This window comes from Chrysochloris asiatica, unplaced genomic scaffold (genome assembly GCF_000296735.1).
Source record: "Chrysochloris asiatica unplaced genomic scaffold, ChrAsi1.0 scaffold00265, whole genome shotgun sequence".
Lineage (NCBI taxonomy): Eukaryota > Metazoa > Chordata > Mammalia > Afrosoricida > Chrysochloridae > Chrysochloris > Chrysochloris asiatica.
In genome coordinates, this window is record NW_006408783.1 from 778,629 (window position 1) to 803,126 (window position 24,498).

The window sequence follows — 24,498 nt, forward strand, 5'->3', positions numbered from 1 at the left end:
ATCACCCATAAGTTGTTTCTCTTCATGGTGTCCCACATAACTCTTAGGCTTTCTTCAGGTTTTTTCATTCTTTTTTCTGATTGTTCTTCTAGCATACTAATATTGAGAGATTTATCATCAAGGTCACTAACTTGGGCTTCCGTTGCTTTGCCCTTTCAATGTACTATCTATTTCTGAGATCTTTGTATTAATCTTCTGGATTTCTAATTGCAGTCTGTATTGTTTAAAAATTTGCATTTATTTTGTCTGTTTGTTCTTATAGTGTTCTCCTGAATTCTTCTAATGTTTTTATTGTGCTCTCCTTGTTTTCCTCAATTCTTCAATCTTTGCTTCGATCCTTTGAAGGTACCTAATTAACATTCTTTTGAATTCTTTTTCAATTAGCTCCATTATCTTTCACCTTCAGAAATGTTTTCTGGTTCTACATCTTGGTCATTTGTTTGAATCATTCTTTATTTTTTCTTTGTGTGAGCTAAAATTGTCTGTTGTCTCAAGGGGAATTGTGGGGTTGTTGTATTTGTGAAAACAGACAGTGCAGTTGTTGCGCCAGAGGGCAGAAGTCTGTGGTGGGCTCAAGGAGCTCATGAAGTGGCTGTGGAAAGGCTGTAACAGCAGAGTTCCGAGCCCTAGATGGACTTCCTGTTAACTTCAGTGTCATCTACACTTAGGGCACTTGATTCATAAGTACTGATAGACCTGATTTTAGTGTCTGTCAGGATCACAGGAAAGCTGAGGACAGGGTGATTGGTTAAATGCTGGTCTGGTAGATCTGTAGGCTTTGTAGGTCTGCAGCCAACCCCACCTGGATCCAGGCACCAAAGTGGCACAGCTGGCCCCAAACTCACACTGGCATGGCTCCTAACCATGTGGTTCTCAACTCCCAGAGAGCAGGGTCTGCATTGGGAGTGGGTGAGGGTGAGAGCTGGCCACATCTCTGGTCATGGGCAAAAAGAAGAAATCTCACTTTTCTTGTCACCTAGTGAATCTGCCCCAGAAATACTCCCTCCACTGCCAAAGCTGCTCACAAGATGGTGGAGCCGCGTCTGGCCAGCCGTCCACCAGCCATTCTGCCTCTTTCACCGTCCCTGCTTGGCCTCTCCTCCCAGGAAGCACTCTATCCATCTCTCTAAACTTTCTTCTGAAGTTCCAGGGTGCCAGAATTTGCATCTGTGTCTGTTTTATTTTGTCTCTCATGTCTTTGTTGTAGAGGGTCCATGTAGTGAGTCCATGAGTCTGCCATATTGCTGGAAGTCTCCATTACTTCCAAAGAAAATCTTTGTGAGAGCAGAAAGCCTCATCTTTCCTCCATGGAGGTGCTGGTGGGCTTGAACCACCAATCTTATGGTTAGCAGTTCAGTGCTTATCCTATGGAGCTGCTATGCTCCCCTATTTTGATTAGTATTTTCAAGCATGGCAACAATAGTGAGGTTGGCCCAAGATCAGGCAGTGTTTCATTCTGCTGTGCGTAAGGTTGCTATGAGTTGTACTGACTCGATGGCACCTAACAACAACAATATTGTCCTGTTGCGTGTTCATAAAGGATGTACAAGTATTACTTGGTCATAGTTTTCTTCTTTATCATTTTTCATTGAAAGTTTTACAATCAATGCTCCTAATTCTTCATTTATGTTTTGTATAAATACTTGGGCCTATCTTTTTCCTTCCTTTATTGTTTTTGTTTTAATATTGTTCTTTAATTTTATCAAGTCCATTATTTTATTTTATTTGTCTTTTTTTTTTTTTTAATCTCTGACTGTGATATCTGTCTTATATATTAAGCTCCTTGGAGCAGAGATTGTATTTCCTCAACTCTACACCCATTTCCTAATAGGATGATTCTTGATAGCTAATACATGACATATGGCTCATTTTCCTTACTAATCTCAAGCACAACCCTCTACTCCAGTCCAAATAGGCTACTTGCAGTTCACTTATTCTAAATATCTATTAAAAATCAACATGTGTCCCCTGTAAGACTGAAACTCAAAGGGAACACATGAGCAGGCATGTAAGCTTGCTGATGACCACATTAGTCTACTGGTGAGTAGAAGAGGGGGAAAGGCAGCAATGAAGAAATGGGCAGAGTTCAACCACATTCCACAGACTCCAACTGACCTGAAGATATGAGAGAGAAGAGGAAGGACTGGTTGGTCCAAAGTGTGGTGAGACCTGGGGACACCTAAGTCTATGCACAAGGACATAGCCACAGAGGGCTATAGCTGAAAGTGAAGCATTCAGCTGATATGAAGTTAGGGCAGGTGCACAAGAACACCCAAAGTTGCAGATAGTACCTATTTGATCTAGTCTTGATGGTTTGGTAATCAGAACTTGACTAGAGAAAGATTTAAAAAAGAGAGTGAGAGAGAAGAGAGTATAAAACAATTTTTGATAAAAGAAACTAGGGTAAATTGCTACAATCTGATGAACTTCACCTATACTCATGGAGGAAGTAACTCTAAATACCAACAGAGAGGAAAGGAGTCTTCACATCAAGTATCAATGCTATCCCCTCTGTACACAGGGTAGATAGGGATGGGCAACTTAGACATTGGCTACCTTAAATAAGGGGGTGATAAAGGCCCAAACTGACTGGCTTATAAGGTTTCAAGGGGCAGTTTAGTTTAATAGTGTGTGGAGGAAGAAAGTCCCCACTGAATAGTTTTCATCTTGTCTAGATGGGTCTGGTTAACAGAGATGGGGATAAGATTCTTGTGATTCAATAGTGAGTAATTGTTATCATGACTAATTTTGACTGTCACAATTGTAAAGTTAGAAGTTTTGTAACAAAAATGGGGTAGTAGTTAATCTTATAGTCTAGAAACAAAGGACCTTAGGACCATTAAAGGAAAAGAGCACAGCAGAATGTGGGACCTTGTCCAGAGAAGCAGTGACACCAGAGATGGAGGCAGAGATGGGGACATAGAGAGAAGGAGCAGCTGAGGACTCTAGATTCATGGGAAGAGAAGGACTAAGAGATAGCAGCTAGGAGGCAGACTTGCAGAATGTGCCCTTTGGTGGAGTAAATTATTATATATGCCTGAGTGTTAAAAAAAAAAAATAATAATAAGAGCTAAAGTGAATAGAGAGAAATAGTGTTAAGTAATGGTACATGGAGGGGACTGTAAGCATTGTAATGAAACAAGGTGTATGACTTGTTGAATGTAAAACTGATGATCTGCCCTGTAAACTTTCACTCAATCCACAATAAAAACTTTTAAAAAAGAAAATCAACATATACGACAGCCACCACATCATATGTTGCAGAGGAGAGAAAAGTAAAAGGGTAATAATATCTAATGTTTGTTGAACACTATAGACCGGGTGTTTTTTTTTTAACTCTTGTACATGTGTTATTTCACTTAGTCATCACAACTCCTTGACACATATACTGTTAATATCTGAATTTTACAGCTGAGGAATCCAAATATTAGAGAAGTTAAGCATCTTGCCAAATTTTTCCCAGAAGGTAAGTGGCAGAGCTAGCTATTCAAATACAGGTGGTTTAGCTCCTAAGCCCACATCTCTGGCCACCATGCTGCCTCCAGAACCCATGACGTTGGTCAATTTTCCACCCAAACCTGAGTATATCATTATATAGAAATAAATCTAATATGATTGATGGTAAGAAACATCAATCCATTTAAGTGTATAGTGACTTGCCTGTCATAAAATAATGCTTTTGGCTAATGAATTGTATGTTGTTGTTGTTGTCAATAATTGCTGGTGAGTTGATTCCGATCCATAGCAACCATGTATAGGGTTTCTGAGGAGCAGTTGGTGAATTGGATAGGGACATGCTTTTGAGTGATCTTTAGCGTCTTGCCATAGAAAAGATACTCATTCTGGTGGCATATGTGTTTCTTCCCCTGATAGGTCTCTCCTTGCAGGGAAGATGGGTGAAAAAAGTGATCAGTGTTTGAAACGCTTCCATATGACATCCCACAAGATTTGCTTTTATCTCTCTTTTCTCCATTAAATAGCCTACAAATGATAATTCAGTATTGTGTGCATGATTCTTTATAGTCTACAAACCTGAAGGGTGTGCTTTTTGTTTTAATAAGGGAGGCTGTTGGTTTTAAAGGACTTACCAAGTACATCCCAACAGCTCATTGATTGCCTGTCTAAGAGAACACTGAGTGGAGAGCACTGGGACATCGTGGAGCCATGGCGTCTACTGTGGTCAGACAGAGGAAGCAGGGAGCCCTCCAAGGAGAGCAAATGGTCCATTAGAGTTGGTAGTTAGGCTGAGAATAAAGGAGGAGGTGAAGCTCAGCAGGTCATGCTAAGACAGAAAGTAGCTCCAAGAATAAAGAAGGCAAAATCAGCTAATAGTCAAGGTTGAGACAGGTTGCAAAGCAGAAAAATGTCAACATCCAGACAGAAGTGACTAAAGTACTTACCTTAATCATTTGAATAGGTAGATAGATCAACCTCATCTTATCTTTCTGCAACTCACTGCCCCGACTCTTTTTTAAACAAAAAGAAGGAAAATTATACTTATCCTAAGAGTTGTTGTTAAGTGTTGTCGAGTCTGGTCCCACTCATAGTAACCCTATAAGGGTTTCTGAGGATCAGCTGGTAAGCTTGAACTGCCAACATGGCAGTTCAAACCAACCTTGCAGTCTGGCGCACTAACCCACAATTCCACACAGGACTCAATCCTAAGAGTATAGAGATGTTTTATAGGCAGAAGTTTGTTGGTGGTGGTACATGCCATCAAGTCAGCACCGACTCACAGCAGAACGAAACACTGCCCGATCCTGGGCCACCCTCACTACTGTAGCCACGCTTGAGTCCATTGATGCTGCCACTTGGCCAATCTACCTTGTTGGGGGTCTTCCTCTTTTTCTCTGACCCTCCACCTTACCAAACATGGTATCTTTCTCCAGTGACTGGTCCCTCCTGACAATATGTCCAAAGTATGAGAGATGAAGTTTAGCCATCTTGGCCTCCAAGGAGCACTCTGGCTGCATTTCTTCCAAAACAGATCTATTGGTTCTTTTGGCAGCCCATGGCACTTTCAATATTCTCCTCCAACACCACAACTCAAAAGCATCAATTATTCTGCAGTTTTCCTTATTCACTGTCCACCTTTCGCATGTATATGAGGTTACTGAAAATACCATGGCTTGGGTCAGGCGCACTTTAGTCCTCAAGCTGACATCTTTGCTCTTCAACACTTTAAATAAAAAGGTCTTGTGCAGCAGATTTGCGTAATGCAATACGTCATTTGATTTCTTGACTGCTGCAGTGTTGATAGTTGATCCAAGAAGAATGAAGTCCTTGACAACTTCAATCTTTTCTCCATTGATAAGAATGTTGTTTATTGGTCCAGTGGTAAGGATTTTTGTTTTCTTTACATTGAGATGTATTCCATACCGAAGGCTGTGCTCTTTAATCTTCATCAACAAATATTTTAAGTCCTCTTCACTTTCAGCAAGCAAGGTTGTATCGTCTGCATATTGCAGGTTGTTAATGCTACCACTTGGCTAATCCATTTCGTTGAAGGTCTTCCTCTTTTTCTCTGACCCTCCACCTTACCAAACATGGTATCCTTCTTGACAATATGTCCGAAGTATGAGAGATGAAGTTTGGCCATATTGGCCTCCAAGGAGCATTCTGGCTGCACTTCTTCCAAAACGGATCTATTGGTTCATTTGGCAGGCCATAAAAACAAAAAACAAACAAACAATTTTTGATAAAGGAAATGAGGGTACATTGCTAAAATTTTATGAACTTTATCTATACTCATGGAGGTAGTAACTCTAAATACCAACAGAGAGGGAAGGAGTCTTCACATCAAGTATCAATGCTATCCCCTCAGTATCTAGGGTAGATAGGGATGGGTAACTTAGACATTGACTACCTAAAATGAGGGGGCGATAAACGCACGAAGTGACTGGCTTACAATTTTTCAAGAGGGAGTATAGTTTTAAAGCGTGTGGGGAAAGATAGAGCCCCAAATGAATGTTTTTCATCTTATCTAGCTGGGTCTGGTGAAAAGAGATGGGGATAAGATTCTTATGATTCAATAGTGAGTAATTGTTATCATGACAAATTGTGACTGTCACAATTGTAAAGGTAGAAGTTTTGTAACAAAAATGAGGGAGGAGTTAATCTTACACTCCAGAAACAGAGGACCCTAGGACAATCAAGGGAAAAGAGCACAAGCGGAATGCAGGGCCCTATCCAGAGAAACAGCGACACCAGAGATGGAGGCAGAGTTGGGGACATGGAGAGGGGGAGCAGCTGAGGACTCTAAATTCATGGAATTGGAGGGACTGAGAACTGACGGCCAGGAGGCAGGCTTTCAGAATGTGACATTTGGTGGTTTAAATTATTATATATGCCTGAGTGTTTTTTTGTTTGTTTGTTTGGTTTTTAAGAGCTGAAATGAATAGAGAAGAAATCCTTTTAACTGATAGCACATGGAGGGGTAATACAGAAACGGCTACAGTCATACATTGACAGAAAACTTCCAGAGGTTCAAGCCAGATTCAGAAGAGGCCATGGAATGAGAGATATCATTGCTGATGTCTGATGGATCTTGGCTGAAAGCAGAGAATATCAGAAAGATGTTTACCTATGCTTTGTTGACTATGCAAAGGCTTTCGATTGTGTGGATCATGACAAGCTATGGACAACATTGTGAAGTATGAGTATTCCAGAACACTTAATTGTACTTCTGAGGAATCTGTACCTGGACCAAGAAGCAGTTGTTCGAACAGAGGATGGGAACACTGAATGTTTTAAAATTGGGAAAGGTGTGTGACAAGGTTGTGTTCTTTCACCATACTTATTCAAACTGTATGATGAGCAAACAATTCGAGAAGCTGGGTTCTATGAAGAAAAACGTGACATCAGGAAGCCTCATTAACAACCTGCAATATGCAGATGATACAACATTGCTTGCTGAAAGTGAAGAGGACTTAAAACATTTACTGATGAAGATCAAAGAGCACAGCCTTCGGTATGGATTACATCTCAATGTAAAGAAAACAAAACTCCTCACCACTGGACCAATAAACAACATTCTTACCAACGGAGAAAAGATTGAAGTTGTCAAGGACTTCGTTCTTCTTGGATCAACTATCAACACTCACAGAAGCAGCAGTCAAGAGATAAGACGATATATTGCCTTTGGCAAATCTGCTGCACAGGAAATTTTTAAAGTGTTGAAGAGCAAAGATATCAGCTTGAGGACTATGGTGCTCCTGACCCAAGCCATGGTATTTTCAATAACCTCATATGGATGCAAATGCTGGACAGTGAATAAGGAAGATCATAGAAGAATTGATGCCTTTGAAGTATGGTGTTCAAGGAGAATACTAAAAGTGCCATGGGCTGCCAAAAGAACCAATAGATCTGTTTTGGAAGAAGTGCAGCCAGAGTGCTCCTTGGAGGCCAAGATGGATAAACTTCGTCTCTCATACTTTGGACATATTGTCAAGAGGGAACAGTCGCTGGAGAAGAATATCATTCTTGGTAAGATGGAGGGTCGGAGAAAAAGAGGAAGACCCTCAATGAGATGGATTGGCCAGGTGGCAGCATTGATGGACTCAAGTGTGGCAGCAGTAGTGAGGTTGGCCCAGGATCGGACATTGTTTCGTTCTGCTGTGTATAGGGTCGCTATGAGTCAGTTCCGACTCGATGGCACCTGACAACAACAACAACATGGAGGGGATTATAATCATTGTAATGAAACAAAGTGTATGATTTGTTGAATGTAAAACTGATGGTCTGCCCTGAAAAGTTTCACTCAATTCATAATAAAAACTTAAAAATAAAAAATTAAGAAAAGGATTGGTAAGTGGTTGGATTTTAAGATAAATCTGTAGAATTTGTCTTTTGAAGAAGAAGCTAATTGTACACCTTGGAGATGATGTTCTCTGGTCTCATGACAATTGTTCCTCAGTAACTTTGCCACAAAGAAGCTAGTTTGGCACAGTGCATTGAAGTGAATGTGAATGCTTTTTTTTAGTTAAATGCAAACTACTTTAAACCACATGATTCCTGCACTATAGGTTTATATTAAATTACTGGAGTTCTCCTACATTGTAAACAAACATACAAACAAGGAAAAGTAAATTCAAGGGGGGAAAAAGTTTTAATTTAAAAATTGTTTGAGATTTTTATGTTTGTGATTGTAGCATCTATTTTTAGCTGATAAAGCCAAAATTCTATTCTAATTGGAACTTGAAATTCAAAGGATTCTGAAAACAAAGTAAATGGTCTTACTGCTACCTTGCTGTGTTAGCTAAAGAAAATTATTGAACTTATTTGTGCCTTTTTTTGGAGGGTAAATAGCAGTAGCTCAAGGGATAACATTAGTTTGCCCTTGAGTGTTTCTGGGACACGTAGCATAAAAACTGTCTTGGAATACATTATCCACATTAACTCACAGCAAAGCTTCTTTTTCCTGCCATGAATGCAGTGCATTGTGGAGTTTTAATTACTAATGTACCATTCAGATGTGCCTAAATGCTTCTCTTTTAAAAGAAAAAGAGGACAATGGAAGTTGGAGTAACTGGGATGTCACTAACAAGGCTTACTTTCAGGATCACAAATTAAATATGGGACCATCTTTCTGAGAGCCATAGGGATTTGGGAAGAGAAAGGGAGATGACTAAAGGAGAGAGAACCAAGTAGGAATCAGAAGGTTAAATCCTAAGAGCAAGGGAGTTGGAGAGTGTTAAGAGATGATGCCCACATGCACACACCCACATGCACACCACACCAATGAGCAAAAATAACCTATTTAAAACTGGAGATTGGAAAGAGAACATGTCCATGGGGATCTGCTGATATTTTCTACAGGTGAAAAATTATTTCCATCAGAGCAGTATTTTTTTCTGGACAGGTTATGGGGATGGGGATGCTTGAACCTGCAGTTAGGTGGTAAACAAAATGAATAAATTACAACAGACACAGCACCAGTCTTTGAAGAGCTTTTTTATTATTATTATTAAATGTTTCTATTTTGGATTGAGTGAAAGTTTACAGGGCACATCATCAGCTTCACATTCAACCATTCATATAGCTTGTTTCATTACATTGATTATTATCCTTTGAAGAGCTTTTGTGCACTGGTGAGAGAGAGATTTTTTTTAATTATCCATTTTTATAAGAGCTTCTTGTTGTTAGTGCCTTCGAGTCAGTTCCTACTCATAGCAACCCTGTATAGGGTTTTTGAGTTTTGGTTGGTGGGTTTGAACCGCTGACCTTGCAGTTAGCAGTTCAGTACTTATCTTCTAGTGCCATAGAGGACTAATACAGAGTGCTTCCAGGAACACACTTGAGGTACACCCAATCTGAAGACTGGGGGTGGCCTGGCACGTAGAGACCTGTGCAAAAGCTCTGGATGATAAGAGAAATACGGTAACTCTTCCCTGTCCTACTCACGAGGAGCTCAAAGCTGAGATGAAGGGCCCACCAGCAACTGTGAATGAAAGGGAAATGCTTTGAACTTGAAATCAGAGCAGTTTACCATTACTAGAAGTAGTACTCTTTGTGAGACTTGAATTTCCTCGTCTCAGTTTCCTTTTCTGTAAAATGAAAGTAATGTTTCCATGATTCTAAGAGACTGTAAGATCAATTTAATTGTCGGTATTTAAGGTAAGGTTAGGAAGCAGCAGTATGTGTTAATTTTCAGGTACTTCTTGGTTTCAGAAACATCAAAATATGAAGTTGTTGTTGTTTTTAAGTGCTGTCAAGTCGGTTCTGACTCAGCAACCCTGCATATGGTTTTCTAGGAGTGACTTTTAAGCTTGACCCACTGACCTTGTGGTTCAAACCCGTGTTGCAGTCCAGCACATTAGCCCATGGTGCCACACCTCTTAAATTTGAGGGAAAGTAGTGGTGTCTACTTTTCAGGGTGGTTCTGAGAACTAACTGTGATTATATATGAGAATATAGCTTCATGTTGTCAAGTGTTTAATGCAAATATTATTATTTGCTCCCCCTCCACATGGCACAGCCTTTACAAATAGTATTTGTGACTTGAAGAGAAATAAACAGATATGTCCTTAAATCCACAGCTCAAATTTCTTCATAAGGTTAATTTCTTTAGGTAGCATATGGCATTCTTAACAACAACTAATATACAGAGACTTAAAATCAGAAAGAAATTTAAAGTTCAATTAGTTCTATCCCTAAATTTTATAATAGATAAAACCTGAGAATTAGAAAACTAAAATTACTTCTTTATACTATGGTACAGTTGGGAAAGAGAACATTTATAGGTGACTGGTAGTAATTACGGTTCTGTACGGAGCCTTAGTAGCATAGTGGATTGTGCATTGGGTTGCTAACTGCAAAGTCAGCAGTTCGAGTCTACCAGGTGCTTGAAAGATGAGACTTTCTGCTTCCGTTAAGATTTATAGCATTGGAAACCCTATACAGGCTCACTATGAGTCAGAATCAACTCCATGGCATATCACAACCACCATCATGGTTCTATACAATGATATATTTAGAGCTATATGTGTAACCTCTGCTCATACAAAGCATCTGAAGGATACCAATCTCCCTGGGGAGTTTATAGCTAACTTTATCCAAAGAACTTGTTCTTTGTCTCTGGTTCCCAAAAGATAATCTCTAAAATCTTGGTATCACTGAGTGATTGAAGTGACTCTAATGAAGTTCTCCTGCTTGGTGTTAGTCACGGGTGTACAGGGGAGGATAATGCATTCTTTGAGACATGGAAGCTCCACACTGGGAATCCTCCCAGACCTTAAGAGCTCTCATGGTATGGTGGATAAGGCATTGGGCTGCCAACTGCAAGTTCAGCAGTTCGAAGCCTCCAAACACTCCTCAGAAAAAAGATAAGGCTTTCTGCTCCTGTAAAGATTTACAGCCTCAGAAACACTATACAGGGTCACTATGAGTTGGGACTGACTCGATGGTACACAACCACCAACCAACAAATGAGGTCTCCAGACCACATCTTCCTGACAAGTTATGCTAATGAGGTAACTCTTGAGTGGAAGCTAGTCTGGCCAGAAAAACCTACCACATGATATCAGCCTGATCCCAGGAAGGTGGACTGGAGGTTAAGTTCAATCAATCATGCTTAATAATAAAGCTATGGACATGGGAGTCCATGGGCTTTCTGGTTGGTGCATCCTTTGAGACATGGACGTTTTCTACATTGGGAACCCTCCCAGATCTTGTCCTATGTGTCTTTTCATTTGTATCCTAAATTGTGATGGCATAGTAGTGAAGCAATGGGCTGCTAACTCAAAGGTCAGCTTTTGAATCTATCAGGTGCTCTGCTTGAAAACATTTTTACAGCATTGGAAACTCAGTGAGGAGTTCTACTGGGCCACATAGGGTCACTATGAATAGGAACTGACTAGATAACAATGGATTTTTTGTTGTGTTGTGTTTTGTTTTGTTTATGTCAGGAATGAAGGGGACCCTGAAAATCCTGAGTTTATGTTTGGTATCCTGAAAGGATAGTGCAAAACCCCCAAATTTGTCACTAGCAGGTCAGAAGAGACAGAAGCTGGTCGCTAGTGTCTAAACTCTTAGGCAGATTTGGCATCTGGAAGAGTGTGTCCTTTAGCTTGTGAGTTCTGATCAGAGGAACCACTTCTTCCTCCAGGGATCAGAAGATGTGTTCCATGTGCAACTGGCATCAGAATAGAAGTGGAATCAAATAGGACTGGATTGACACATTCATTCAGTGGGTGTGTGAAATGGGATTTAACTAATCCACTCAGTGTAAAATGTCACCCGCCACCCCCTCCCCAATAAAGCAAAGCTGATTTAGGTCACTAAAGTGAGATGGTTGAGAATGATGGCTTGCGAGAAATGCCTAGATGTAGAATTCTGATGTATTAAATGAGTTTCTTCCCCATGAGAAAATAAATCATGCTAAAACTGAGTGACAGAATGATTTCAATTGTAAGCCATTTGTACAGGGCAAAGATTTACATGCCCTTTCACAAAGCTTCCCCGGCACAAGCAGATTCCCCTAGCCTGAAACGACAAAGCACAGTGAGTCTCGGGCATTTCTGCTGATTAGGGGCAGGACTGTTCACAGTAGAACCATAGAATTACGACTTTCCTTGTAGTCACAAGGAGCCTAGGCTGGGATGGGGTGAGTGATTGTTGTTTTAAGTGCCATTGAGTCGGTTCTGACCCATAGTGACCCTGTATAGAAGTTCCAAGGAGCAGTTGGTGAGCTTGAACCATCGACCTTGCAGTTTAAATGACTTCTCAGTCTGGTACATTAACCCACAACACCATACCAGGGGACTCCAAGGTGAGTGATTACACTGCTCGAATGAAAAGAAATGCATCTTTCCATACACACAAAGACAGAACCACCTGTACCCATGCAACTACATTTTTACCGTGAAACTGTAGATTCCACAGCAATTTTCTTGAAGGTTTATCAAAGCATTGTAAAGTCATTATAGCTTATCTATAGACAGCTGATTAGGATGGGTTTGTTGTCATCTCCCATCTGAGGATATTGATGCTTGATTAAAGCATTACTCTATTTCCCCTGTTAGGAGCTCTGGTGGCATAATGAGTTACATGTTGAGCTGCTAACCTAAAAGTCAGCAGTTTGAATCCACCATCTGCTCCATGGGAGAAAGATGAGACCTTCTGCTCTTTACACGGTCACTATGAGTTGGAACTGACTCGAAGGCCAGCAGCAGCAGCATACTTACTCCCTGTAGCTGAGAGGACAGAGAATCAAGTCTTTTGACTCTTTGTGATGCTCTACCTGGCACTGGGTTGACCTGCTCTTCAACTTGAAAGCAAAAGATGCTGGACAAGCTAGAAGGAAGCTGCTCAACAATGGGCCTAAGAAGTAGGAAACGTAATCATTATTTACAACCATCTCATTTAGCCCTCACACATAATGTAAGTATTATTATAATACTTATGCCTATTCCTAGCCCAGTTAACAGATGCAGGATCCAAGACTAGGAACACATAAGTAACTGTCTCAACGGGTAGTTTGCTGTGGTACTTACCTACCAGGAGGCAGTCCCACACCCCATGCTCATACACAAGTGCTCCCCATGGTTTCCACTGACTAATTTTCAGGATAATGCCAAACCTTTCTTCCTAGTTGCTCCGCTGAAACCTTAACACTAAACACTAAAGAGACTTATTTTCAGGATCACATATTAAATATGGGACCATCTTTCTGAGAGCCATAGGAAGCTTGGAAGAGAGAAGAAGATTATAAAAGGAGAGAGAACCAAGTAGGAATCATAAGGTTAAATACTAACAGCAAGGATGTTGAAGAATGTTTCAGAGTTGATGCTCACATGGACGCAAAAGCAAAAATAACCTATTTAAAACTGGAGATTAGAAGGAGAACATGTCCACTGGGATCTGCTGATATTTTGTACAGGTGAAAAAATTATTTCGATCTTAGTTACTGGCAAACAGCCACTAACAGACGTGTACCGGTAGCTCATGAAGTGGATTGAAGAGGAATCAAACTAGGTCTACCACACAGAAGGTGAGAATTAAACCAGGAAACCATCAACGCACCACGTACCCCCCAAAGTGTGGTCAATAAAGGAGCCAAGACAAGTCCCAACACACAGGGTTCCAGGCCGTAATGCTTAATGTCAGGTGCTTAATGCATCACGCCCTCACCCAAGTGGTGTACTACCAGTCTTCTCAGGAGGCCCTCGTCAACAGCTGACCGGCGAGTCCGGTGTCTATTCCTAGCCCAGTGACTGGCAGCCAAGGGTCACGCCTTGCGCTTCAGTGTCTAACATTAGTCTTTGTTTGGAATACGGTGAAACCTGGAGAAAGGGAGGAGGCGTGACTTCAATATTCGTATAGTTTTTAAACAAACGATTCCCTAATTGGTGTCTGTTTCATGCCAGCGTGAAACTTCTGTAGGCAGAGCCGGCTGTGCTGTGAACGCTTTCCTTCTGCTACCCACACCTACGTATGCTGTTGCCTCCTCTATACATCCTTTCCTCTGCACCATGGAGAAAACAGCGGATCAAACGAGACAACCAGGGCCGCAGGGTGGGAGACTGTTCCCGCCGTTCATGGCTGACATTTAAGAATGTGAAGATTTTTCATTCATAAAACATACATCCTTGATCGGCAGGCAGTTTCCCGCCTTCCCCACACTGCCCCATCCTTAACCAGCGCAAGGCCAGGTCCCAGGTGCGTCCTCTTGTTCCCAAGAACTAAAAGGCCTCAGGCCGTATGTCCTTCCATTTTGCGAGGGCGCCCCCATTTTTTGTAAACCCCTCCTCGCGTTCTTGCTTAGTCTGTATAGACAACTGACATCTACCGTGGATAAACGTCCTTGGTTGAAATGAAAAGACAAATATGGCTTGTGGTTCAATGAATAAATAAAACCTCACCCATTGACTTCAGGCTGTCCGACATTTTGTGACTTGTATTTTTGACTCTGTCATAGATTTAGGAAGTGATTCTCAGACCACCACGCTGCCTACTGGTTTCTAAACGGCTGCCTCTGTGGGTGGGGCAAGGGGTGGGGCAGGAGTGGACAAGGCAGACGATGGGAGGGTTGGAGGAGGTCAGGGAGAGACACTAATTCAAGATGCAATCCCCATCCAAATAATAGATTGTTATTAACAATGATCCTCTCTTCGAAATCCTTAAAATTACCCCTTGACTTCCCCAGTAGTAAGAGGTGAGCCCTTATTTGCTGAGCTGACGCTTCTTCCCTCCTCCTCCACATTACTCGCTGCTCTGGAAATTACAACTCCTCTGCCTGCCGCTCCGGGAGGCGGCGGCGGCGGCGACAGGAGGGAGACTGGGAGGGGATTCCCGAGCCAGGCCGGCGCTTGCCCTCCTCCCGCCCGCTACACCGTGGCACGGCCAAGGTCAGAGGCGCTGCAGGAGCAGTGATTGCGAACCAGGGAAACAGGGAGAAAGGCCCCGTGTCCGAAGCAGCTGGGGAAGGAGGCGCAACGCGCGCTCTGGGCCTGGCCCGGGCGGTGCAGAAGTGCCTGCTAGCCGCAGCACCCGGACCCGTAGCGGGCTTGTTCATATGAACAACCTGAGACTTGGCCTCCCCCTTTCTGTGTCCGGGCACTGTCCACCGTCTAGTGGTGCTGAATCCAGACTCCACGCCGAAGAAGCTTGCACACCTGTCTGCTCACCTACAGAGTGCCCCCATTTGGGGAGGGGAGCAAATTAGAAGGGAGCTCCTGGACGGTTAGTTGTCCACTGGAGCCGAAGGGCTGAAACAAGAGAGCAGCCCGGCTGCTGGTCCAGATGTGGGGAGGAGGAGCGCTCTGCAGCCGCGGGCGGCGCTAGTGCTGATTCATTACACCGAGCGCTTCTGCAGGCCACCGTCAGGGCTGCGAGGTGGGACTGGCTCCGGACTCTTGGTGGTAAGTTGAAACCTCTGGATGCTGGATACTCGCTGGCAGGTGAGGACATCCCTATCCTCTCTTGGCCCGAATCATCTTAGGGTGGTGGCCACAAGACACAGAAAGAGGGGCGTGCCTTCCGATTGTAAAGCAGGCATGCCTATGTGATGCCTGCCGCTCCCTGGCTCGCCGGTGCTAACCACGTTTATCCTTCGCTTCTGTCTCTGGAGCTTCGACCATTCCCACCCTCCCCAGAGCAGCTAGGACCGCCTGCGCCGCGATGGAGGAGGAGCTGAAGTGCCCTGTATGCGGCTCCCTGTTTCGGGAGCCCATCATTCTGCCCTGCTCTCACAACGTCTGCCTGCCTTGTGCTCGCACCATCGCGGTGCAGACCCCAGATAGCGAGCAGCACCTGCCCCAGCCTCTCCTGCTGTCTCGGGGCTCTGGATTGCCAGCGGGTGCCGCCGCCGCCGCTCCACCTTCGGACTACGATGCGGCTGTTGGTTCTGCCTGCGGCGGCAGCGGAAACGCAGCTGGCGGCCTTAGCGGCAGTGGCAGCGGCGGCGGTGTGGGAGGTGGCGGTGACCACGCGGATAAGCTGAGTCTGTACAGCGAGACAGACAGTGGTTATGGCTCCTACACTCCAAGTCTCAAGTCTCCTAACGGGGTGCGCGTGCTCCCCATGGTGCCCGCACCCCCTGGCTCCTCTGCTGCAGCGGCCCGGGGAGCCGCCTGCTCCTCGCTATCCTCGTCCTCCTCCAGCTCCATCACGTGTCCGCAATGCCACCGCAGCGCTTCCCTGGACCACCGAGGCCTGCGCGGCTTCCAGCGCAACCGACTGCTGGAGGCCATAGTCCAGCGCTACCAGCAGGGCCGTGGGTCCGCTCCCGGGGCGTCGGCAGCAGCGGCCGTGGCCATCTGCCAACTGTGCGACCGTACCCCACCCGAACCAGCCGCCACACTTTGTGAGCAGTGCGATGTGCTCTACTGTGCTGCCTGCCAGCTCAAGTGCCATCCATCCCGGGGACCCTTCGCTAAGCACCGCCTGGTACAGCCGCCGCCGCCGCCAGCGCCTGCAGAGGTTCCAGCTGTGCTTTCCGGCACAGCCCAGGGCGCCCCCAGCGGAGGCGGCGGCTGCAAGAGCCCGGGAGGCGCCGGGGCGTCGGGAGCGAGTGCGGCCCGCAAGTTCCCCACCTGCCCCGAGCACGAAATGGAGAACTACAGCATGTACTGTGTGAGTTGCAGAACGCCTGTGTGCTACCAGTGCCTAGAGGAGGGCCGGCACAGCAAGCACGAGGTGAAGCCCCTAGGAGCCATGTGGAAGCAGCACAAGGTGAGCAGCCGCTGGGTAGCGCGCGGGCAGCAGGGGGCGCAAAAGCAGGCGCGTCGGAAGGAGAGGGTTCTTCATTGGAGAGTTGGCGGAAAACCCGACAGGGGCAAACAGGGATTACTTCATAGATTCATTCCTTCTGTCAATTTGTTCTTTGGCAAACACTTAATGAATGCCAAGTACTTTGAGCTGGGTGTTGGGGGTGGTAACAGAATGGGAAGATGGCTTACTAGGTCTCTCACCTGAGATTTTTTTCTGATTCTACGAAAAGGGCCAAACTCCCAGGCAGATATGGGCCCCTTCTGAATTAAAACTTCCAGACTCTCTTCCTCCCTCTGAAAAACAGTGCAAGTATTACCACGACTGCAGGAAAGTGTGTGATGCTTTCTTACAATTGGTTAGTCTACTCTCAAGAAGGAAGGACTCTCTCCCAGCTTTCATTTGAAAGGGTGCACTATTTCCTATTTTCTCAACTTGTCTCCGACGTTTTCGGCCTCCAGAGGCCTCTGAGCCTAGAAGAAAAATATGATTCCTCATGTATCTTTTGTTCCTCTAGTCTTTTGAGAATTTCGGTGTGTGCCCTTTTAAGAACAAAGTGTCATTTTCCCCAGAGACATTCTCTTACTTGGTGATTGGCAGTGGCAGCATAGCAGAGAACGCAGAGTAAGCTCTTGATAGGTTCACCCCTGCAGGCTGCACACAAGACTTTGTCCCTGGGCCTTACATGAAGGGGGAGTGCCACTCCCCAAGATGGAATGGAACATTCCCTAAAAGCAACTTCAAGAATTTGTAGCTGATAATGTAGCTGATTCCAAAAGACAGTGTTATTGTTGTGAAATGCCATCCAATTTGTTTGCACTCATAGTGATCCTGTATAGGGTTTCCAAGGAGTGGCTAGTGGGTTTGAACTACCAACCTTTCAGTTAGCAATCCAATATTTATCCTGCAGCACCACACCAGGACTTCAAAAGGCAATTGTTGTTGTTGTTGTTGTGTGCCGTGAAGTCGGTTCCGACTCATAGCGACCCTGTACAGGGTTTCCGAGGCTATAAATCTTTACGGGAGCAGAAAGCCTTATCTTTCTCCCTTAGAACAGCTGGTGGTTTCGAACTGCTGACCTTGCTGTTAAGTGCCGTCATATGGGTTCCGATTTATAGTGATCATGTATGAGGTTCCCAAGGAGTGGCTGGTGAGTTTGAACCACTGCCCTTGCCCTCAAATCAACCTTGTGGTTTATCCTATAACATCACAGTGAGAAACTTAAAATTCATCCAGGCCTTTGATTGGACCCCTTGACTTGACTGGACCCCTAACTAGTTTCTACTTCAAAACATAAACTGAACAACTGAACTCTGCCACCAGAGAGTGAGCCAGGCCTGGAAGAATTATACCCTTTTTCAAGGGACCCTAAATGTATTCGCAAATTCAGACGCTATAATTCAGTGGCTTCTTTCCAGTAAACTCTCACCCTTTTCCCCCAAAGAGACAAAAAATTTCTAACTGCCCAACCAGAAATACTTATTCTGATTGGGGAGGAAAAGACACAGAAATAAAAGCAATTTGTCAAGGCTATCTTATATCATCTATTCAGTGGGCAAAAGGGAGAGCACAGATGAAATGAAGCAATTAGCTATTCCTATACAGACTTGCTATATATATATACACACACACACACACATATGTTATGTGCCATCGAGTTGGTTCCAACCTATAGCGACTCTGTATAGGGTTTCTGAGGAGCAGCTGGTGGGTTTGAACCACTGACCTTGCAGTTCAAACTAACCTTGTTATCCTACAGCTTATCCTACAGCACCACACCAGGATTCATATATATCTATATATATAGATATAAAACATACAGAGAGGGAGTCCTGGTGTGGCATTGTGGGCTAAGATGTCAGACTGCAAAGTCAGTTTGAACTGTGAGGTCGGTGTTTCAAGCTCACTAGCTGCTCCTTGGAAATCCTATACAAGGTCGCTATGGGTCTGAATTGACTTGAAGGCACTTAACAACAACAACAGCATATACAGAAAGAGAGCCTTCTAGAGACATTTTTGGTTGTCCCAACTAGTGTATGCTACTGGCATCTAATGGGTGGTAGTGGTGTTATGCTCCAAAAATGCTACATCCTACAGTGCATAGAACACCACCACCACCACCACCAAAACAAAGTCACAATTATTTAGCCCCAAATGTCAATAATGTTGAGAAAGCCAGCTCTACAGCTACAGAGACCTAGATCAGATTCTCTGGGTTTGCAATATAAGCTGTACAAGTTTAGATATAAATTTTAAGTGCACTGATTAATAATAATTAACTCAGCTCATTTGCTGTAAGTGTAATACAATTGTATGCTTAGTCTCTAGCACAGTATCTGACCCCTAGTGACTGGTAAACATTATTTGTTATTTTTGTAATCTGAATATTTTAAAACCACTAGACTTGCAGATAAGGAGTTCTAGTAGTGTAATGGTTATGAATCAGGCTGCTAATCTCACCATCAGCAGCTCGAAACTACTAGCAGTTCTGAGGAAGAAATATAAGGCTTTCTGCTCCCGTAAAGATTTACAGCCTCGGAAAACCTATGCAGGGTCGCTATGAGTCAGAACTGACTCCATGGCCACCACCATAACCAGACTTGCAGATAGTTAAACAACAACGGGAAAGAGCACTGATTTGACCTCACTCAGCTTACCGTATTGGTTACCTGGTGAAAATGTGCACTGGCAATTTGTGGTGTTGTTTATGCAGAGCCCTAAAATAGTATGTCTATTGTTATTTATATGATATTTTATTGCATGCTGTTTTACAGTAATTGTAGCTGCTTGCATTATTTCATCTTTCAAGTGAAGAGACATCATTTTACAAATAAAGAAATCATTTGCAAAGAGGCTGTGATCAATTACCAAGACAAGAAGTGTAGGTTCTCAAGCTAACATTCAGATTTCATGAGCTGTGAAATGTTCACAGCCTAGAATGCTAGAAATAACTCTGGGTGTTGCCACCCAGATCTTCAAAATGAGTGAAGAAGGGGAGCCAAAGTCAGTGGAGATGAGAGTTTGCAACATTAAGAGAGATTAAGCCTTTTATATGAAAAACTGAGATGGCTAGAATCAAGGTTGTTCAGAGAAAATCACTAATCTTTCTTGGTTTGGCATCAATAACAGTTTTAAAAACAAAACAATTCTTCTTCACCCAACATTGCAGAGTAATTGGGGAATATGGAAAGTAACTATGCGATCTGTTTAATAGAGTGGGGATGTTGTTGGTTAAGTGTTGCCAAACTACTAACCCTGCAGTTAGCAGTCCAGTGCTTACCCTACACCAGGACTCCAACCGACTGCGGTAGAGTAACTCATAACAGCCTATGGGAAACATGGCTATGCTGAATCTTGGGTCTCAATTTTATAGGTAGCGCCACTTCTGGAAGAAGCTCAGTGGAAGAAACCATGAGACAGTTGTATGAAAGAAATCTTTTCTTTTTTTTTTTTGATTTTTTATTGTGAATTGAGTAAAGGTTTACAGAACAGATCATCAGTTTTACATTTAACAAATCATTTCATCTCAATGACTGCAATCCCCTTCCTTCCTGTGTTTTGTGTTTTTTTCTCATTTCTCCTTCTTTCCCAACCCTTCTGAACTTTGTTGTTAGGTAAATGCTGCCCTTTTGATCTTGAATGGTTGACCTTTGTATGGTGTGTGTACTTCACCAGTGTTGCTGTCTACCCTATATACTTATCTATTGGTTGGCTGAAAATTAAGCCACAAGGGTGAGTTCAATTCCAGAACTGAAAAGTAACTAAGAGTTCTTCCAGTCTCTTTCTGACCAGTAAGCCTGATCTTTTTTATAATTTTGAGCTTTGTTTCACATTTCTCCCCCTCTAGCCATGACTTTCTAATATGATCCCTTTCAGAGAAGTTGGTAGTGGTAGCTGGGCACCATCTAGTTCATCTGGTCTCAAGGTACTAGAGAATAATGTTTATGTGGTCCATTAATGCATTAGACTCATGGTCTAGAGAATAATATTTATGTGGTCCATTAATACATTTGGTGTTTCCAAACCACCACTCATCTGTCAGTTTGTTATACTATGGTGGCTTGTGTGTTGCTATGATTCTGGAAGCTATGCCATGGGTATTTTAAATACCAGCAGGGTCACCCACGGTGGACAGGTTTCAGATGAGCTTCAAGACGAAGACAGATTAGAAAGAAGGAGAGACAACTACTTCTGAATATTTAATCACTGAAAACGTTATGAATAGCATAGAAACACTGTTAGATATAATGTCAGAAAATGAGCCCCTCAGGGTGGAAGGCACTCAAAATGCAACTGGGGAAGAGCTGCCTCCTCAAAGTAGAGTTGACCGTGATGACGTGAATGGAGTGAATGGAGTAAAACCCTCAGGACTTTTATTTGCTGATCATGCTTGGTAAGGTGGAGGATCAGAGAAAAAGAGGAATATCCCCAGCGAGATGGACTGACACAGTGGCAGCATCAATGGGCTCAAGCATGGCAATAATTGTGAGGTTGGCCCAGGACCAGGCAGTGTTTCACTCTGTTGTGAATAGGGTCGCTATGAGTTGGTACCGTCTCAATGACATCTAACAACAACTGTCTCCAAAAACCTTCAGTTTTCATCATTCATCTTTCCTCCAGGCAGGAAGAGACCAAGAGGTGCACATTAGATGGCCACTCATGAGCTTTTAAGATCCCAGTTCTATTCACCAAGTAAAATGTAGAACATTGTCTTTGTTATTTCAATTAATGATGGTGACGCTGAGGAGCCAGGGACTCAGTCCCTCGAGGTGTTTGAGAATGCATACATTTCCATGACTTTGCACCGGGTATGCGCCACCATTCATGACTATGTTTGCAGTGAAGGTAAATCAAAGCTTTATAGAAGTGTGGGTATACTCACCCACTCCCTCCTCCCCTCGTTCCGTATGCGTATCTATTCATACATCTACCTGTAGATCATTGTTATTGCAGATTTGGATATAGCAGTATTTAAGATTGCACACCTCCCCCGTGTCATCCTATGCCTTCATCTTCATCATTCTTTTGTCATCCTTCCTCTTAGTGTTTGTTACCTTGAAAACCTATTTTCAAGAATGAACAGAAACCTCTACTGGTCTACTTTAGCAGATGCTTTCTACAGAAAGATAAAGTATTGACTGTTATGAACACCTCAACAGGGGTCTGGTGAGGGCAAAAGAAAAACAAATGAAGGCACTCTGGTGGAGTACATGGTCTTGCTTTGTGGGCAGGGGAGTAGACCACCCTTGTGAGTTGCGGTGGTGGCTACTTTTAAAAGATAAACTACAATGCTCAGTTTTAGACTCCCACTGTGACACTTAAGTTTTTGGTAAATAAGTAAATAAATCTATAGCTTATTTTGTTTATCTAAAAATCCCAGAAGCAATGGCCAGGCCTTGTGTGGTAACAAAACTAGCACTGGGGCATGGGCATTTTCCCAGCATCGCTCTGACTGAGAAGACTTCATCACACTTCATTCCTTTCTGGTGTGACCTGGGTTAGCCATCTAATTAGGAAATCTTAGGTAGAGGCCTCTAACACTTAGTCTATTTTAAAACAAGACCGATTATCACCTTTCAAAAACAGTGACCAAAAGCTTTAGTGCTTGGCTAAACACTGTCTATGTGAAGCTTCTGAAAAAGAATTAACCATTTCAAAAAACCTCTGATATGAAAAAACTATATATTGTGAAAGCCAAGACAGGGAAGTTTTTCATAAGAATGCTGAGCTTTTAACCTATTGATTAGGGAGTTTTAGTTTTCCTGAATTCAGGGGAGGATCACTGTATACAGTATCTGTTTTCTGGTTTCACATGTCACAGGATGTCAACAGTCTAACTGTGTTAGTCCTGCTCCAGGAAAGATCTGACCTGTTCCGAACAGATGACTGGAACCTGAATTTAAATGAGTAGAAGTTGATTCCTGAACTGAGATTAGGAAATGCTGGATAAGTACTTTTTCAGAAATCCTTTGAGAGCCACTTAGAATACATGTTGTTGTTGTGATGTGCCGAGGAGTCAGTTCCGGCTCATAGCGACCCTGTACAGGGTTTCCGAGGCTGTAAATCTTTACGGGAGCAGAACGCCTCATCTTTCTCCCGCAGAACAGCTGGTAGTTTCGAACTGCTGACCCTGAGTTTCGCAGCCCAATTCGTAACCACTATGCTACGTTTTTTTTGGTTTGGTTTTGTTTTTTAAGTTTTTATTGTGAATCGAGTGATAGCTTACATGGGGGAACATCAGTTTTACACTCATCATTTCATTGCAATGATGACAATCTCCCCTGTGCATCATCATTCAACAGTATTTGCTTTAATTCCCTCTGGGGTTTTTTTGGAGGGTGGGAGGATATACACAAAAACCCTCAGGAATATATAGTTGTTTAAACAACCAAAGGACACATTCTGCAAGCCTGCCTCCTGACCACCAGCACATGACTGCCAGCACACAGCCCTTCTCTTTCCTACATGGTGTTTTTGTTTTTCTTGTTGCAGTTTATTTATTGTGAACTGAGTGATAGTTTATATGGGAGAACATCAGCTTTACACCATCATTTTATTGCAATGATTACAATCTCCTCTGTGCATCATCGTTCAACAGTATTGCTACCATTCCCTCTGTTGTTTTTGTTGTTGTTTTGGGAGGGGGGATGTACACAAAAACACTCAGGAATATATAATCATTTAAACAACCAAAGGGCATATTCTGCAAGCCTACCTCCTGGCCGCCAGCACACAGCCTTTCTCTTTCCATGAATCTAGAGTCCTCAGCTGCTCCCTCTCTCCATGTCCTCATTTCTGCCTCCATCTCTGATGTCGCTGCTTCTCTGTATAGAGTCCCACATTCCACTCTTGCTTTTCTCCCCTGATGGTCCTAGGGTCCTCTGTTCCTGGACTGTAAGAGTAACCACTCCCCCATTTTTGTTATAAAACTTCTACCTTTATAGTTGTAACAGTCGCAATTAGTCGCCTACATGGTGTGTTGTTGTTTTTCTTAACACAACAAAAACCTCACTGATACCCCAGGATTACTGTTCAGAGTGAGACAGAACTTCAGTGAGCAAAGAAGAAAATGTGGCCTGGAACCCTCAGGAAGACACACTTCAGATCCCTGCCCCCACCCTTAAAAAGAAAAATAATTAATTACAGTGAAACCTTTGAGACTTGGAACTCGATGGGACTCCCCTGTATTTCTGGGACTCAGAAGTTTTCCATCTTTGATAGGGTACAGGGTACCACTTCTCTATGGTTGTTGTTAAGTGCCACAGAGTCGGTGCCAACCCACAGTGACCTTGTAGAGGAACAGCTGGTGATTTTGAACTGCTGACGTTGCAGTTAGCAGTCCAGTGCTTGTCCTAAAGCACCACATCAACTCTCCCACTTTTCTATAGTTGTTTAGTAATAGTAGATACTTCAGTTTTCCTTCTGGGACAAGTTTCCACCGTACACAGGTTCTGGCTGTTGCAGATTTAACTGGATTTTGTATAATAAGTAAAGCTGTTTAGCCTCTAAAGCCTTAGAGCAAGGGTGGGGAATGCTTTTTCTGCCAAAATGTAGAACATCATTCGCACAGGTCATACAAAATTATCAACTTAAAATTAGCCGCCTCTATTTGGTTAAATATTTAATTAACTCACCCCTAATGTGGAGTCCTGGAGTCCTGGTGTGGCGCTGTGGGTTAACGGCCAGACTGCATAGCCATTTGAACTGCAAGGTTGGCAGTTCAAGCTCACCAGCTGCTCCTCGGAAACCCTATACAGGGTCGCTATGGGTCAGAATCGACTTGACAGCACT

The 24,498-nt window shown here is 43.3% G+C and overlaps 1 protein-coding gene and 1 pseudogene across 1 annotated transcript in view; one reads left to right on the forward strand and one right to left on the reverse strand.

The window, feature by feature from the left end:
* The window catches only part of LOC102827853, a 90,210-nt pseudogene extending 75,197 nt beyond the window's left edge, over positions 1 to 15,013 (reverse strand).
* A 569-nt stretch (positions 15,014 to 15,582) lies between these two features.
* Positions 15,583 to 24,498, forward strand: part of TRIM67 (tripartite motif containing 67) — a 92,152-nt gene continuing 83,236 nt past the window's right edge. The window contains exon 1 of the mRNA XM_006874173.1: positions 15,583 to 16,671. Within this exon, the coding sequence (XP_006874235.1) occupies positions 15,619 to 16,671 (1,053 nt within the window). The 5' untranslated portion in view covers positions 15,583 to 15,618. The remainder of the gene's footprint in view (positions 16,672 to 24,498) is intronic.